Source organism: Ruditapes philippinarum, unplaced genomic scaffold (genome assembly GCF_026571515.1).
Source record: "Ruditapes philippinarum isolate M1 unplaced genomic scaffold, ASM2657151v2 ctg1393_1_1_1_1, whole genome shotgun sequence".
In the NCBI taxonomy this organism is placed as follows: domain Eukaryota; kingdom Metazoa; phylum Mollusca; class Bivalvia; order Venerida; family Veneridae; genus Ruditapes; species Ruditapes philippinarum.
Window position 1 is genome coordinate 119,535 of NW_026864718.1, and position 15,851 is coordinate 135,385.

The window sequence follows — 15,851 nt, forward strand, 5'->3', positions numbered from 1 at the left end:
TACTAAACTTTTATTTTATTTCAAGCTTTTTTGACATCAAGCAACATATATGCGACTTACATGTGACTTATATGTTACTTATAAGTGACTTATATTAAGTCACTTATATGTAACATATAAGTTACATATATGTAACATATAAGTCACTTATATGTTACTTATAAGTTGAGCATATCTTTGACTTACATGTCACATATTTGTGACTTATATATAACTTATACTTCACTTATATGTCAAAATGCCAGACATATACTGCACTTACATCTAATTTGCATTTAAAATACATATACTTGACTTATAGGTGAATTGACTAAGTGAAGTATAATCTACATATAAAATAGCCTATAAGTGACTTATAAGTGAATTCCGTAAGGGAGTCATGGGAATTAAACAATTTTACTATGACGGATGGACAGAATGATGCCAGGGATGTAACATAATACATGTATAAGCAAAATTTTTAGGGCATATAATTAATGTACTCAATATATGTGACTATCCCATGAAGTTTGACAGTTGTAAAAATTTTAACAATATTTAGGTCATTTGATATTGACCTTTGACCTTGTGACCCCAATATAGATATGGATCTTTTATTCAATATAGGCCATCATCCTATGAAATTTGAACACTGAAAGCCGAATAGAACTTGTGTTCTGGAAAGCACAATTTTCAGTGTTAAGGTCATTGTGACCCTAATCTTTGATCTTGTGAGACTTAAATCAATAGGGGTCATGTATTGGACATGGCTGTTCATCATATAAAATTTTACAGCTGAAGGTTGATTCATACTTAAGTTATTGAGCAAAAATCGTTTTCAGTTTTAAGTAAATAATGACCTTGACCTTGTGACCCAAAAATTAATAGAGGTCTTCTACTCAATATTGACAATCATCCTATGAAGTTTGAACACTGTGGGCCGAATGGAACTTAAGTTATGCTCCAGAAACCACAATTTTCAGTGTAAAGATCATTGTGATCCTAACCTTTGACCTTATCACCAAAAAATCAATAGGGGTCTTCTACCAAATATGGACAATCATCCTATGAAGATTGAATATTGTGGGCAAATGGAACTTAAGTTATGCTCCGGAAACTGTTTTCACTTTTAAGGGAATAGTGACCTTGACCTTTGGCCTGGTGACCCCAAAATCAATAGGGGTCTTCTACCCATTATGAACAATCATCCTATGAAGTTTGAATAATGTGGGCAAAATGGAACTTAAGTTATGCTCCTGAAATTTTTTTTCAGTTTTAAGGAAATAGTAACCTTGACCTTTGACCCAAAAATCAATAGGGGTCTTCTGCCCAATATGAACAATCACCAGATGAAGTTTGAATATTGTGGGCCATATGGAACTTAAGTTATGCTCCGGAAACTGTTTCCATTTTTCAGGTAAAAGTAACCTTGACCTTTGACATTGTGACCCAAAAAACAATAGGGGTCTTCTACCCAATATGAACAATCATCCTTTGAAGTTTGAAACCAAATTGCTATTGGACGGATGGACAGACGGACGGATGTTCTCACAGGACAGTAATTATGTGGCTACTCTATTGTTCTCTCTATTGTTCTATTTAGCCACACAAAAGAAAATAGCCACATAAAAGCATTACGGAATGAATGACATCAAAGAGAAAGAACAGTTACCTATTGTCCCTCTAACTACATAATTACTGTCCTGTGAGTGCGGACGGACAGACTGATGGACACCAGGGGGTATAACATTATATGCCTGAAATTCTTTTGGCATATAAAAAAACCTAAAGAAGAATAACACAATGTGTGTGTGTTTTAAAAAAACATCAATGAGTGTTCTTCCTTTTACTGCACAAGCCTGCTAAAAGTGACTTATAATCTCTTTTGAGAAAAGGCCAATGATGTCTAATAAGTGAAACCTATACCCAATATATGATCTGATGGCATAAATGTGCCAGTGAAAATATCTTGGTCTACCCTGGTTCCATGGGTAGAATAAGCTGCTGTCAACAGGCAAAGGTTTAAAGATACATGTAACAGCAGTATACTCACTCTGACACTGCTTGCTGTCAGGCTTTCCAGTAAAAACATTGAATCCTGGAGCATCACGGTTAAGTTCCCCGGCACACCATTCACAATATGTGTTATCATAGTCAGTACAAGATGGTATGTTACAGTTGTCTATTTGTTTACAAGCTGAAATGGCCAGAAAAATATGAAATGAATAATCTGAATGACAACAGACTAGTATATCATATAAACTCTTATACTTAGGGCATTTTAACCTGAAAGCAAGGTAATAACCCCCCCCCCCCCCATGTTATGGGTTACCCAACTGCTTTTATCTTTATATTTCTTTCTGACAGGTACTTATATACTGTAATGACCCAGATTATTTATCAAAGTTTTGGCACTATCGTTTAAAAGAGCTTTGTTAAACAGTGCACAAGTATTGCACTTTATCAATAGGCAAAGGCTGCATATAAAAAAATATCAATAGATTTATATTTCAATTTAGAACAAAGTAGTACTGCACTTAAAATAATGCAAAACAATTAAAATATTTTAAATCTAGATAAGAATTTATCTAATTCAGTGTAGTATTGCAGTCCTATATTGTTTTTTTTTCTTGCAGAAATGTAAACCAAATGAATACATTGAATTTTAAAAAAGACAGATAATATAAATTATATAAATGTATTTAACCCTTATCTTGCTAAATGTGTGAACTAAATTTGCAGCACAGCTTTGAAATTGTGACATTTCATTTGAAGTTTTAAAGATTTAGATAACAAAATGCAAAAGTTAAGCTACCAACAGTATAGAGTCAGGCCAGACTACAAGGAGCTGCATGCTAGACTGGTTTTAAACTGGAGGCATGAGGCTTATATCTGTTGAATCAAGCAGGCAAAGAGTTAAAAAAAAAAAAGATCAATAATACCAGAACAGGTTCCATTATTTGCCGTTGAGAAATAATACCCTGTGTTACAGTTGCTGCAAGTGAACCGTTCTGAACATGTTCCTCCACTGTTTGTAATGATGGTGTTATCTTGCAACTTTACCCAACCTTCATTAACATTACACGAGTTCTCAACTGCACCTCCGCTACATATAGCTGTCATAGAAATAAATCTTTGCTTATTCTATTCAATGTTTTATCAAAATATAGGCATGTGTGTGATAACATAACATATATGGTAGGGGTGTGGATCGTCGGATTAGTGACGATCCCATCCGAACCACGATTCAGCACTTACGATTCACAAATCGAACCACAAATCTTTTGTTATCAAGACACCCATAAAAACATGTACATTAGTTATAAAAACATGTTTATTTAAAAAAAAGAAAAAGAAAAAACAACAACAACAATATACTAAACATTAAACATATAAAATATACACTAGGTTTATGTTTTTATTCTTTGGATGAGTATTTTTGTTTTGTTTTTTGAAACCAATTACTTCCTAGCTCAGCATCATGTTACATGGTCTTTAACCGGCAAATTGTATTTAGGTAAACTTCATATAATTAATACTCAAATCGTATTTTTCTCGATTTTAAGAGTGTGAGAAACAGTGAATGTATATAAAAAGATTAAATCGCGATCTACGATCTCTGGGCTTACGAATATTCAAACTCGATTTTTCACTTTGATTCGTGATTATCCGAGTACTCGGATACTCGCCCCAGCCCTAATATATGGACGATATGAAAAAAGAATTAATATTTTAAAGGTCTCCACTGATGTTTTTTGACATGTAGGTCTGGAGACATTTTTTGAGAATAGTATACTCTTTAATGCATACATGTGAACTTTTTTCAATGATCAAGTGGGAGATTTTTCTTCAAAAAGAGGGAGATTTTAGAATTTGCAATAAACAAAGAAGGAAGTTCTGACATCAAAAAATAGGGAGATTTCTTTAATTTGTGAAAATACTCCTTATTTTAAGAAAAATCTTTGAAAATATGGCTGAAGAAAGTGGTAGTCTCCCGCCTAAAGTGGGAGAGTTCACATGTATGTTAATGTGTGTCTGCACCAATATCTTCAGTACCAAATTTTCAGATTTTCGCACTCAGCTTTTTTCCTGAAAAATTATTTTAAATTTAAAAATGACCTTTAAATGAAAAAAATTCATATGCTTTTAACTCAAAATGGGTTAAGAATCACACAAAAATATGACTTTTTATTGAATAAAAGTTGAGTATATTTCTTTATCATTTTATCATTAACATCTTATCATATTAAGTACACTAGTTGATCTATTTGAGAAATTCAAATTTTATGTAAAAGGCTTTTGGGCCTCAGTGGATTTCCTTTAAGGAGACCAAAGATTTAAGTATTCCATTTATTTGTGAAATAACTGTGCTGAAAAGATTACAGCATGAAATGAAATGACAGTGAAACTTATAAGAAACTGCTCATGTTTTGTATATTTTATTACTTTCTGCCCAGCAATATTTGAGTCTATGTTTTTCATCATACAAATTTAAGGCTCCTAACATTATAGTTAATTCATATAAATATTTCAATTCAAACTGAGAAGATAAATGAATGCTGTAAATCATGCATAATTTGTTAATTATGTTCTAAAATCTCTCCTTTTTGATTGGTTATGGCAACTTTCCAGCTTTAATGGTAAGGTGTCCCAACTGTGCATTATTTCAGGCACAATTTGGCACCTAAAAGGATGCTATCTGTAGTAACAAGTTTAAAATATAGTTTATATACAAAAAGACTTACGTATGTCACATGACACACCCGCATAACCATAACAACACTGTTCATGTCTTTGTAAACTGAAAATTAAATATAGAATAATTATACAGAACACTTACAATTTTGATCTTTGTACATATAATATACATGTATGATATCCAATTATTTATAGTGAATGAAATGACTGCTGCATTTATGCTTTATATCTTATATCATATTTATACTTTTAAAACCATAAAAACATCTTTTCAATTTCCATCAGTCATGTTAGTAGTGTTGTTGTTTTTTTATCTCAATATGCGCTTGAATGATTTACCAACAATCGAAGTATCTTATTAATTAACAACAAAAAAACATAAATGTATATGTTAACATTCAACCACAAATTTAATTTAATACATGCATTTCAATTGGTGCATTTAACAGTCGTGTTCCATCAATCAGTGGGAGAGATAAGACAATGGTAAAGTAAAAATACTCACTAATAAGTACAAACACGCCTAAACCATTTCCAACGACATCTGGCCTCAGGTGTAAAGAATTCCTCAATGCAAGGAGTTTGTGTCACATAACTGAAAATAAAAAGAGAAACATACAAACATGGAGCTTGTGTCACATAACTGGAGCTTGTGTCACATAACTGAAAATAATAAGAGAAAAATACAAACCTGGAGCTTGCGTCACATAACTGAAAATAAAAAGAGAAACATACAAACCTGGAGCTTGCGTCACATAACTGAAAATAAAAAGAGAAACATACAAACCTGGAGCTTGCGTCACATAACTGAAAATAAAAAGAGAAACATACAAACATGGAGCTTGTATCACATAACTGAAAGTAAAAAGAGAAACATACAAACATGGAGCTTGTGTCACATAACTGAAAATTAAAAGAGAAACATACAAATATTGAGGTTGTGTTACATAACTGAAAGTAAAAAGAGGAACATACAAACATGGAGCTCCTATCACATAACTGAAAATAAAAAGAGAAACATACAAACATGGAGCTTGCGTCACATAACTGAAAATAAAAAGAGAAACATACAAACATGGAGCTTGTGTCACACAACTGAAAATAAAAAGAGAAATATACAAACATGGAGCTCCTATCACATAACTGAAAATAAAAAGAGAAACATACAAACATGGAGCTTGTGTCACATAACTGAAAATAAAAAGAGAAACATACAAACATGGAGCTTGTGTCACATAACTGAAAATAAAAAGAGAAACATACAAACATGGAGCTTGTGTCACATAACTGAAAATAAAAAGAGAAACATACAAACATGGAGCTTGTGTCACATAACTGAAAATAAAAAGAGAAACATACAAACATGGAGCTTGTGTCACATAACTGAAAATAAAAAGAGAAACATACAAACATGGAGCTCCTGTCACATAACTGAAAATAAAAAGAGAAACATACAAATATGGAGCTTGTGTCACATAACTGAAAATAAAAAGAGAAACATGCAAATATGATCCCATACACATCATTGTTAACATTCTTTTGACATTTATCATAATGGACCTATTCTCAGAAATTACAATAAAAAATATGACAAAATAAGTTTAGAATTAAAATTCTTGCAGTTGTTTTGACTTATTTTTATACCAATTTACCTATTAGTCATTTCAATAGTTTTACTTGTAATTTCCATTTTTTGTATGCACCATGACCTGTTTGAAAATGGTGAAACCACTGTTAAAATTACATTATAATGATATTATGAATAAACTGCCACACTTACACTTAAGTGATAGAATATAAATATAGTATTAATAATAAAGACTTTATTTAAAGAGGCAGTTATATATAACTATCATCCTTGTGTGCAGTTAATGGTATACATGTATACAATCAGGTGACCAAGATTCAACACTTTCATTATTTCTAAACCCTTACCACACTAAATATCTTAAATGGACTTGTCTTTATTACATGCTTTTCGGTGGTTTATAGAAATATATCAGTGATATAAAACTGGTAATTTCACTGTTTCAAACAGTGAAATTACCACTTTGATAATTTCACTGTTTTGAGTTTAAGCCCCTCACGTTGTTTCAGTGAAATACCAGCGTGCACAGTACTGGGTACCAACTTAATGACGTGACGTCGTAAATGACGTCACGTTGTATTATTATTTGGCGCGCTTTTCATTCAGTATTAGGTTTAATGTCTTTTTAAAACGTTTCTTTGCATGTAATAAAAAGAAAATTTGTTTAGTTTAGTGTAAGATCGAAATATATTTCACCTTGTGAACACCAAAAGTTCATATTTCACTCGTGGCTGCGCCACTCGTGAAATATACCTTTTGGTGCTCACTCGGTGAAATATATTCCGATCTTACACTGAACTAAACAAATATCCTCTATATCTTTCAATCTGGACAAAACCATTCACAATTTTTAGGGAAAATTACAAAATATGTACTGATTCAATAGCAAACAGTGCAGACTGACCATGATTAGAAGGCTTTTATTACATGCTTTTCGGTGGTTTATAGAAATATATCAGTGATATAAAACTGGTAATTTCACTGTTTGAAACAGTGAAATTACCACTTTGATAATTTCACTGTTTTGAATTTAAACCCCTTACGTTGTTTTAGTGAAATACCAGCGTGCACAATACTGGGTACCAACTTAATGACGTGACGTCGTAAATGACGTCACGTTGTATTATTAGTTGGCGCGCTTTTCATTCACTATTAGGTTTAATGTCTTTTTAAAACGTTTCTTTGCATGTAATAAAAAGAAAATTTGTTTAGTTTAGTGTAAGATTGAAATATATTTCACCTTGTGAACACCAAAAGTTCATATTTCACTCGTGGCTGCGCCACTCGTGAAATATACCTTTTGGTGCTCACTTGGTGAAATATATTCCGATCTTACACTGAACTAAACAAATATCCTCTATATCCTGGTCTGCACTGGTCACATTGGTAAACTCTGTTGCTGACAACAGGAAAATGGTTAAAGTGTTAGATTTATACACTGTTTTCTTAATTGTTCAAACTGAGCCTATGCTGACAGAAAATATTCCAAACACATAGAATTTACTTTGTTGTGATACAAGTTCTATTTTATTTTTATTTTTACAGGCTTTATTTATGACATACGATACATTAAAATGAAGTAAATTCATGGAAGACATGAGGAGTGAAGGCATGGAATCTAGCACACATGATGATACATAAAATAGTTGGGTTTTTCTACCATAAAATTATATTAATTTAGATAAAAAATATGTACATGTGGACACAAATTTCCATTTTTTCAAGTACATATGAACTATTAAATATATCTATATCCAATCTGCGACTTCCGATGCCATTTTAAGTCCCAAATTCAATTCACTTTTATAGTATACAACTTTGTTAACACTCTCATATTACAAAGACTTTCAATAACAAAAATGACTGAACAAACTTAACCACAATTAATATTTTTCAAAACGAAACCTTGAATTTAAGAAATAATTTCTGACTAGACTGGTACTGTACAGTACTAAATAAACATATGAACAAATAACATTAGAAATTCCAAAATCTCAACGTGATAAAATCCATTGATTGAGCACATCTCTTTCATTTCTTTTATTCTATGTATATTTATACAGTTTTAAGTTTAAGACATTAATTAACAGTTAAAAAGAGAAGACATCAATGGATGCTCAATGTTAAATGGTCGATCGAGTAGTAGGATTTTTAATTTTTTAAGACAAATTATAATCCTAGCATGCTAGCTATCTATAATCTAACAATAACCAGAAAAGTTGTATTTTGTATTGAAAGATATTTACTTAAAATAGAGATAGGTTCATTCTAGTCTATAATAAAATAGAAATGTTAAACCTCACATTTTTATTTGTGTGAAATATTTATCTTTTCAAAGCGTAATTATAAACAATTTCAGGGAATTACAGCAAATAAATTTTATCTTTCTTGCCAATACAAATGGCGTAAACTTAATAAAGGGAAATAACTGCACTATCTCTTTTGCAGAACACAATCTACTGTTACATGTACACTCAGCAAAAATAAAAACCTGACAGTGTACTGGTATTTTATTATTATTTTCAGGAAATCGATGACGGAAATGTTAAAACGACTGTCGGGCATGAAAAGGAGATGCATGCACAACATAGATATGCATTTTATTGTTTATTAATTATGTTAAAGTTTGTTAAATTACGCTACAGTAGTTCTATGGAAAGGGTAAAATTCAATATATGTAAATAACGTGCAGATAGGTTTTAATCATTTCAGTTTTAAAATGCATGGGATTTTTTCATTTTTAATTCAAAATTTGTTATGGCCACCTCTGGCTCTAAGTAGTGCGTCATAGAATTTTGACGAAACGTTTGAAAGATTGTTCCATTCCGCTATCAATGCATTTGTCAGTTGGAGGATTTTCTGAGCACAGACGCTTGGGGATCAGATCTTGCCCCCTCCCCCCAAACGTGATACGCCCCTGTAAACACTCTATCAAACCTATTTTAATATTTTTAAACACGAATTGGACATCTTTTACAACGATACTGGTTTTCGAACAATGTTTATATATATGAAAAAAATACCATATACTATCAAGTTCTGGCATATATTAATCAATTTCGAGTCCGTTTCCTGGAACCAACCAGTACTGGTGTCATGTGAAGAAACATGGTCGTGACCCGAGTTGGGCTCGAACCCATGATATCTGGGCTGAGAGGCAGTCACCTTAACTAGGCCTATGGAAATTCAGATGACAGTGTTTTTGTTGGAAAAGTATCTTTCGAGCAAACTGTTTATTTCAATAAATTCGACACAACTAAAGATAACTACAGAAAAATTTAAATACCGTAAGTTCAACCATATCAAGGATCACGGACAGTAAAGCAGAGGCGGCAATACCAAACAACGTGCATATTACTTGCTTCTAAAGTTATAAGTAACATAATTACACAACAATGTCAAATAACCTGAAACAACACATTTTTGCCGCCATGATGTCAGTATGCCTAATCACATGACTTATAACTAATGCAGAAAAAAAGCTATTTACGTGCTGCACGTGCAATTTACGCCAGCAATAACTGAGCTAAACTGAAGAAAGTCTTGGGAATCACAATTAAATACGTAAGTTACGTTCAAACTTGAATTACGACAACGTAAGTAGTAGTACCGTTAGTGAAACACTATCCTTTAACATCGTAAAATCTTAACATGATATTTTTTTCTCTAAAATTACAAAAGCTAAAGCTGATGCTATGGAAAGACTTTTTTCCCAGTTTACATCATGAATAAAACCTATATAGAGGATATTGAATGAGTGTAAGTTCAATACTGAATTTATTGCACGAGTTGAATAAAATTATATTATGCGAGCCTCTGGCGAGCATAATATTATTTTATTCAACGAGTGCAATAAATTCAGTAATGAACTTACACGAATTTAATATTCTATTTATCACATACCTAAAATAAATACCGTTTAAAGTGAAATAAGAGTCATTTTTCATTGACGCGCCTATAGTATAACGCTAACATTTAGCGCGTCTTTACACTATGTTTGTATAACGCTAATGACGTCACGTCAAAATATATGCACGGCCGTGCAATACCATTTTTACGGAGTCGCAAAATCGGCACGGGTGTGTGATAAAAGAATTTATCACATAAACCGCGGCGCAGGAGTGTAATAAAGCCATTTAATAAAAACGGTATTACACTAGACGATATTACACTAGTGTAATAACACTTTGACGTCACGTCATTTGCGCTATAAACATAGCGTTAAAGCGCGCTAATGTTAGCGTTACACTATAGGCGCGTCAAAGAAAAATGACTCTTGATAACAGTTTACCGTTCTTATTTTATATATGTGATAAATAGAATATTATATTCGTGTAGATTCAATACTAAATTTATTGAACTCGTTGAATAAAACAATATTATGCTCGCCAGAGGCTCGCATAATATGATTTTATTCAACTCGTTCAATAAATTTAGTATTAAACCTACACTCATTCAATATCCTCTATTTATTAACTATATACCAGTCTTAAATAGACGTATAAATTTTGGTCTTGATCTGTCGTAAAATAACTTGAATTTGAGACAATTTAGAACAAGTTCAATATAGTAAACATTTTGAAAAATATTCAATTACAATGTAATTAAAAGTACACTTATGCGGATATAAAGCCAGTTTAATAGTATTTCAATAATATATCTGCGGATAGATACGATTGACCCTGGACTAAATTAATTTTTTTTCCCAAATGGTAGTTAAGAATTTCTCCTCATTATGCTCTAAACTCATTGTTGTCAACTAAATCTTTAATGATAACAACAACAAAACAACATTTATTCGTTGAGGATTCGCACTTGTGAACGCGAGGACAGACGACTTAATTAATACAATTCAAAAGTGCTAAGAGGACTAGTGGATATCGTGCAGAAGAGCGATACATTGTATAATCATTTAATAAGATTTTGGTAAATTATCAAAACCATAATTATAAATTCATAAACCGTTTAAAACAAACGGACCGAGTTCATCTATGTTCAACAGAGATATCAATATCGTGAAAATTATTGTTACAGTAAAGAAAACGGTACGTAAAAACGTATAAAGCAAAATACCATACCTTGAATGTACAGTCGGAAAAACAGACACCAATAGTAATATCTCAATGAAAAATAGAGTCATCCTAACACCACATTTGCAAATATTTCGGTGAATAAATCAAAAATAAGAAATCGCTATCATACTTAATCAGTTCAAAATATTTGGTAAAAAGCCCACACCTCTTGGTAGCTTTTATTTGATTGGACGACTACTGCAGACATATGTATAATTAGTCTCTCTATTTCCTTATTTTGGAAAAAAAAGTAGAGATTTAAATGCATTCGGATAGTTTAGGCGCAGAAGAGGTAATCTTTTATAATTTATAGTTTACTTTAAAACTAGTAAGAAAGAATTGAAATAAATATATTTTCAGATATTTTTTTTTTCGTTTGTCGCTTTTTTACAGATGTGACATTATCCGTTATCATAGATTTTGAATTGATTAAGCTTAATCCAATTTTTTGTACAACATTGAGTGTTTTATTAAATTTGTTTATTTATTTAAAATGCCCACACGCTACATGTTACGATGTGTTATTTTCGAAATTAAACATCCACTACTGTGTAAGCAGATAAACACTGAGGATAATTAGAAATATAGCGAACATTTCGAGGAAGTTGAGTTGGGATGATCACAATATAGACCTTGAGGTTATAAAACATTTTATGTGCATGCCGTGCCTCAAATTTCATTAATTTCGTTTGTCAGTGCACGTGTTCATTATGTGCCGTGCTTTGTGACTAATCAAATACCCGAGATCTGAGTTTTAGCTTACAAAAACTTCTCTGTAACCTCGAACCTTTGGGATTCTAGAGTAGTGACCATGGTTGGAAATTATGACAATTATGTTTCTGTTCAGCCAACCAAACGTTAGCCATGTCGAAAACAAAAAGGTCGTAAACCTTTGGTAAACTAATCTAAATTATCATATTAAATCCGTTGTTTGTTAACGTTTCGTTATTCGGTTTATTTACAGATATTTGTACAAGACAGATCACAGTAGTCTATCATACAGATGAGAACGAGAGTATAGAAACATCATGCTGGATGTATGGTTCAGCAAGGGGGCAGTTTTCTGCTTCCTTGTCTTGTATCTCACTGGGTCCAACTCCGCGTCGTTCATCAATTACGAAAAAGGACATGAATACCTATATTGTCTGAATTCGTCAGTCGAACTGAAAAATGTTCAACGTTTTATAATCACAGCAGAGGTAGGAAATTTAAAATTTCTTCCTTTCTTTTTATACTGTTGGTGGTGGTGGTGCCATTGTTTGTTTGGTTTTTGTTTTTTGTTTGTTTTTTTGCTTTTTTGTTTTGGTTGTTTTTCCCCAAAAAAGATCTTCAGAGTATGCTTTTGTCTTGTAATTATTTTAATGTCGAGGCTTATATTTAACGATTTTGTCTTTTGAAATGCTCATCTCAATTTGTGTGTTTTTTTTTAATCCTGCAAATTAATTTGTCAAACAAAGTATGTCATAACTGTAATAAGAAACAGAGAGAGAGGAAATACACAATTTCAGTATTTATTTATTTATTTATTTATTTATTTATTTATTTATTTATTTATTTATTTATTTATTTATTTATTTATTTATCTATCTATTTATTTATTTATTCATTTATTTATTTATTTATTTATTTTTATTTATTTATTTATTTATTTATTTATTTATTTATTTATTTATTTATTTATTTATTTATTTATTTATTTATTTATTTATTTATTCATTTATTTATTTATTCATATATTTATTTATATGTATAATAAAAATAGAAATGTTTATATTATATTAGTAAGTATGCAAAAAAAAATGCATCCACATGTGTCACTTTGTGACATAAGCCCATATACACGTACATCAATATTACATACGTTTCGATTTTGACATTTTCTTTTCATAAAATGTTTGTCTTATCTATTTATATAAAAATGAATTATTGAAAGATTTGTATAGGCAAATGATGTAATTTATGCGTATGGATAGGAAACGTTCCTTTTGATCAGGATCTTTTAAATAGAATCTCTATTTGAAATACCCTGTTTTGATTTACTTTATATTTAATTTGTTCAAGCAATGTTATAATTTCCCTAAATTGCATACAAACTTTGCCATATTTGACCATGCATGTTACAATATCTTCAAGCTTGCTTATTTCGCATTTGCGATCTAATGGTTTTCTTACAGACTGTTTTAATATAAAATCTTTTCAAACTGTGTACCTACAGATTCCATTATTGAGTACCGGCCATCCGAAAAATAATCCACATACTTAGCCGTAGTATTATATATCCATAGTTATTTATGACTTTAGGCGAAAACATTTCCGTATTTTCTAATTAATCCTGAATCCGTGAAAAATGTTTCCTGGTAGCTGTGAACATGGTTATATTTATCAAATCAGAGAAAAACTCCTTATAAATACTTTCTTTTTTTCTTTACTTTTTAATCTTTGAGATACTGGACATACGCGGTATTCGAGATTAATATAATATGCCGTACCTACATAACTGTACAATCTGAGAACCATAAACGTACGTAAAAAACCATTATTATAATTTCATGTACAAAATCAAAGCACAGAAGGCGCTGAATTTGTTTGGGTCTCAGATTATTAACCAATTTGTTTTTGTATAGTGCCACCAATACTTTCCAGTGTTTTAACTGTAGTAAATTGGCTATAAGACTAATTGCAACACTGATATTCAATTCAATGTTTATTTGACTTAAAATTTTTTAAAAAAAAATGGGTTGCCTCAACTGGGATTTTAACTCCAGACCTCTCGATTCCTAAGCGAGCGTGCAAACCCCTCGGCCACGGTAAAGTTATATACGGCCTGAAGAAAACCATATTATTCTAAATTAGGGTTTGTAACTCTTATTATTTCGACGCTAAACCTGTTGTTTAACACAGATGTAAATAATCATGGAGCTTACTATAAGCATGTATATCTATAAAGAATAAAAAAAAATATTAGAAATCTTCGACCATTCGGGAACTATTTTGCTTGAAAATTAATGCGCCTGTCATTTGACAATCTTTACGCAGTGATCTCCTCTGAATTTTTCGGCGTTAGTGTACATATAAAGGGAAGTAACCGCTTCAAAAAGTGGACTACTTTCGGCATTTGCAATTAACAGCATCAGGGTCTGAAATTTTGCTACCATTATTTGTTTTGTCTGACGACCCAAACAAATAAAAACTGCACTTGCTGTGCATACCTATAGTTCCATACACACATATGTATGTAGAAAAAAAACTTACTAAACAAAAGGGCAAGCTGTTTCGTAGACTTCTGTAAAATATACGATGGTGTTAACGTTGGAAGTATCAGATCAATTTATTTTTCATTACTTTTTATTCTTTATTACTTTTTTCGTTTGTTAATTTATTATACCGCACAGAATAATTAATGTATTTTTATAGTACATTTTCTACTTACATTTATAAGTGTCAATTTCATTTTAAAATCGCCTTCTCATGGAACGATGGTGTAAAAATACGCTATTACTGTATTATCTAAATACTCAAACATTCGATTATATAAACATGCAGGTGCACATGAATATGATATAGGTTTCAGTAGTAGTGTTACAATAAAATGCATGCTGTCACGAGATTTACAGACCTTTCTTCTCTCAGTTATGCCACAGAAAAGCTTTTATTGTTATTTCTCAAAAGTCTATTATATTTGGTGTACTATTTTTGTTTCCAAAGATTTACTCATTGGCAAATTACCTGAATCATGTTTTACTTTTGTATCTTTCTGGGAATTATTTCATGTGGATTTATTGTTTTGTACGGAAGTAAAAAACCCACTTTGAATACATGCGCATACTATCATGACAAATAATTTCACATTCGGCACTAATTTTCTTCAGGTAATAAACCTCTAATGTCACCATTAATTTTAAACATTATTTAACTCATGTTTGCTCTTTCTAATCCAAGGCAACATGTGCCTTGAAGATGATTTTTGCACGTACATTTTTGAAACCTCTATCTCTATCGTGTAGATATATATACAGATTTTGCGTTATAAAAAAGTTAAATATTAAAACAGTGAAAGAGATTTTACGTACGGAGTTTTTGACCTATTATAACGTGCGTACTCTTGCACTTGAACTAAAGTAGGCGAGTGTTCTCATTATTGCAATCGGGTAACAAATATTTTTCTCGTACTTGAACTTATCATTTTTTCATCTATTCAAATGTATTGTATTTGAAGCACACCCGGCGCGATCAAAAGACAACCAATTAAAAAGTCGTACTTGTACCGTTATTCCTATTGACAGATCCTTACAAAATAATTATGTAATATTGTATTTAAAAGAATTTTAAATGTAAAAGAAGCGATACGTGGTCCGATAGGTTTCATCTAAAATTGTTTATAAGTTAATCGTTTTTACTAAATTATTTCAAATTTTGGCTGCATTTTTTCTCCTTTTTTTCTTTTTCATTTATTCCGGCAGTATTTGTATAAATGTTATTTGTTGTTAAACAATCATGTAACCACAAATCGCGCC

At 31.3% G+C, this 15,851-nt stretch overlaps 2 protein-coding genes across 2 annotated transcripts in view; one reads left to right on the forward strand and one right to left on the reverse strand.

Moving 5' to 3' along the window:
• LOC132726630 (uncharacterized) overlaps window positions 1-11,500 on the reverse strand; it is a 30,804-nt gene extending 19,304 nt beyond the window's left edge. The window contains exons 1-5 of the mRNA XM_060711974.1: window positions 11,344-11,500; window positions 5,183-5,272; window positions 4,725-4,780; window positions 2,922-3,095; window positions 2,033-2,176 (exon numbers count right to left, since the gene is read on the reverse strand). Of these exons, the coding sequence (XP_060567957.1) occupies window positions 2,033-2,176; window positions 2,922-3,095; window positions 4,725-4,780; window positions 5,183-5,272; window positions 11,344-11,405 (526 nt within the window). The 5' untranslated portion in view covers window positions 11,406-11,500. The remainder of the gene's footprint in view (window positions 1-2,032; window positions 2,177-2,921; window positions 3,096-4,724; window positions 4,781-5,182; window positions 5,273-11,343) is intronic.
• An 805-nt stretch (window positions 11,501-12,305) lies between these two features.
• LOC132726631 (uncharacterized) overlaps window positions 12,306-15,851 on the forward strand; it is a 134,826-nt gene continuing 131,280 nt past the window's right edge. Inside the window, exon 1 of the mRNA XM_060711976.1 lies at window positions 12,306-12,536. Coding sequence (XP_060567959.1) covers window positions 12,366-12,536 — 171 coding nt within the window. The 5' untranslated portion in view covers window positions 12,306-12,365. The remainder of the gene's footprint in view (window positions 12,537-15,851) is intronic.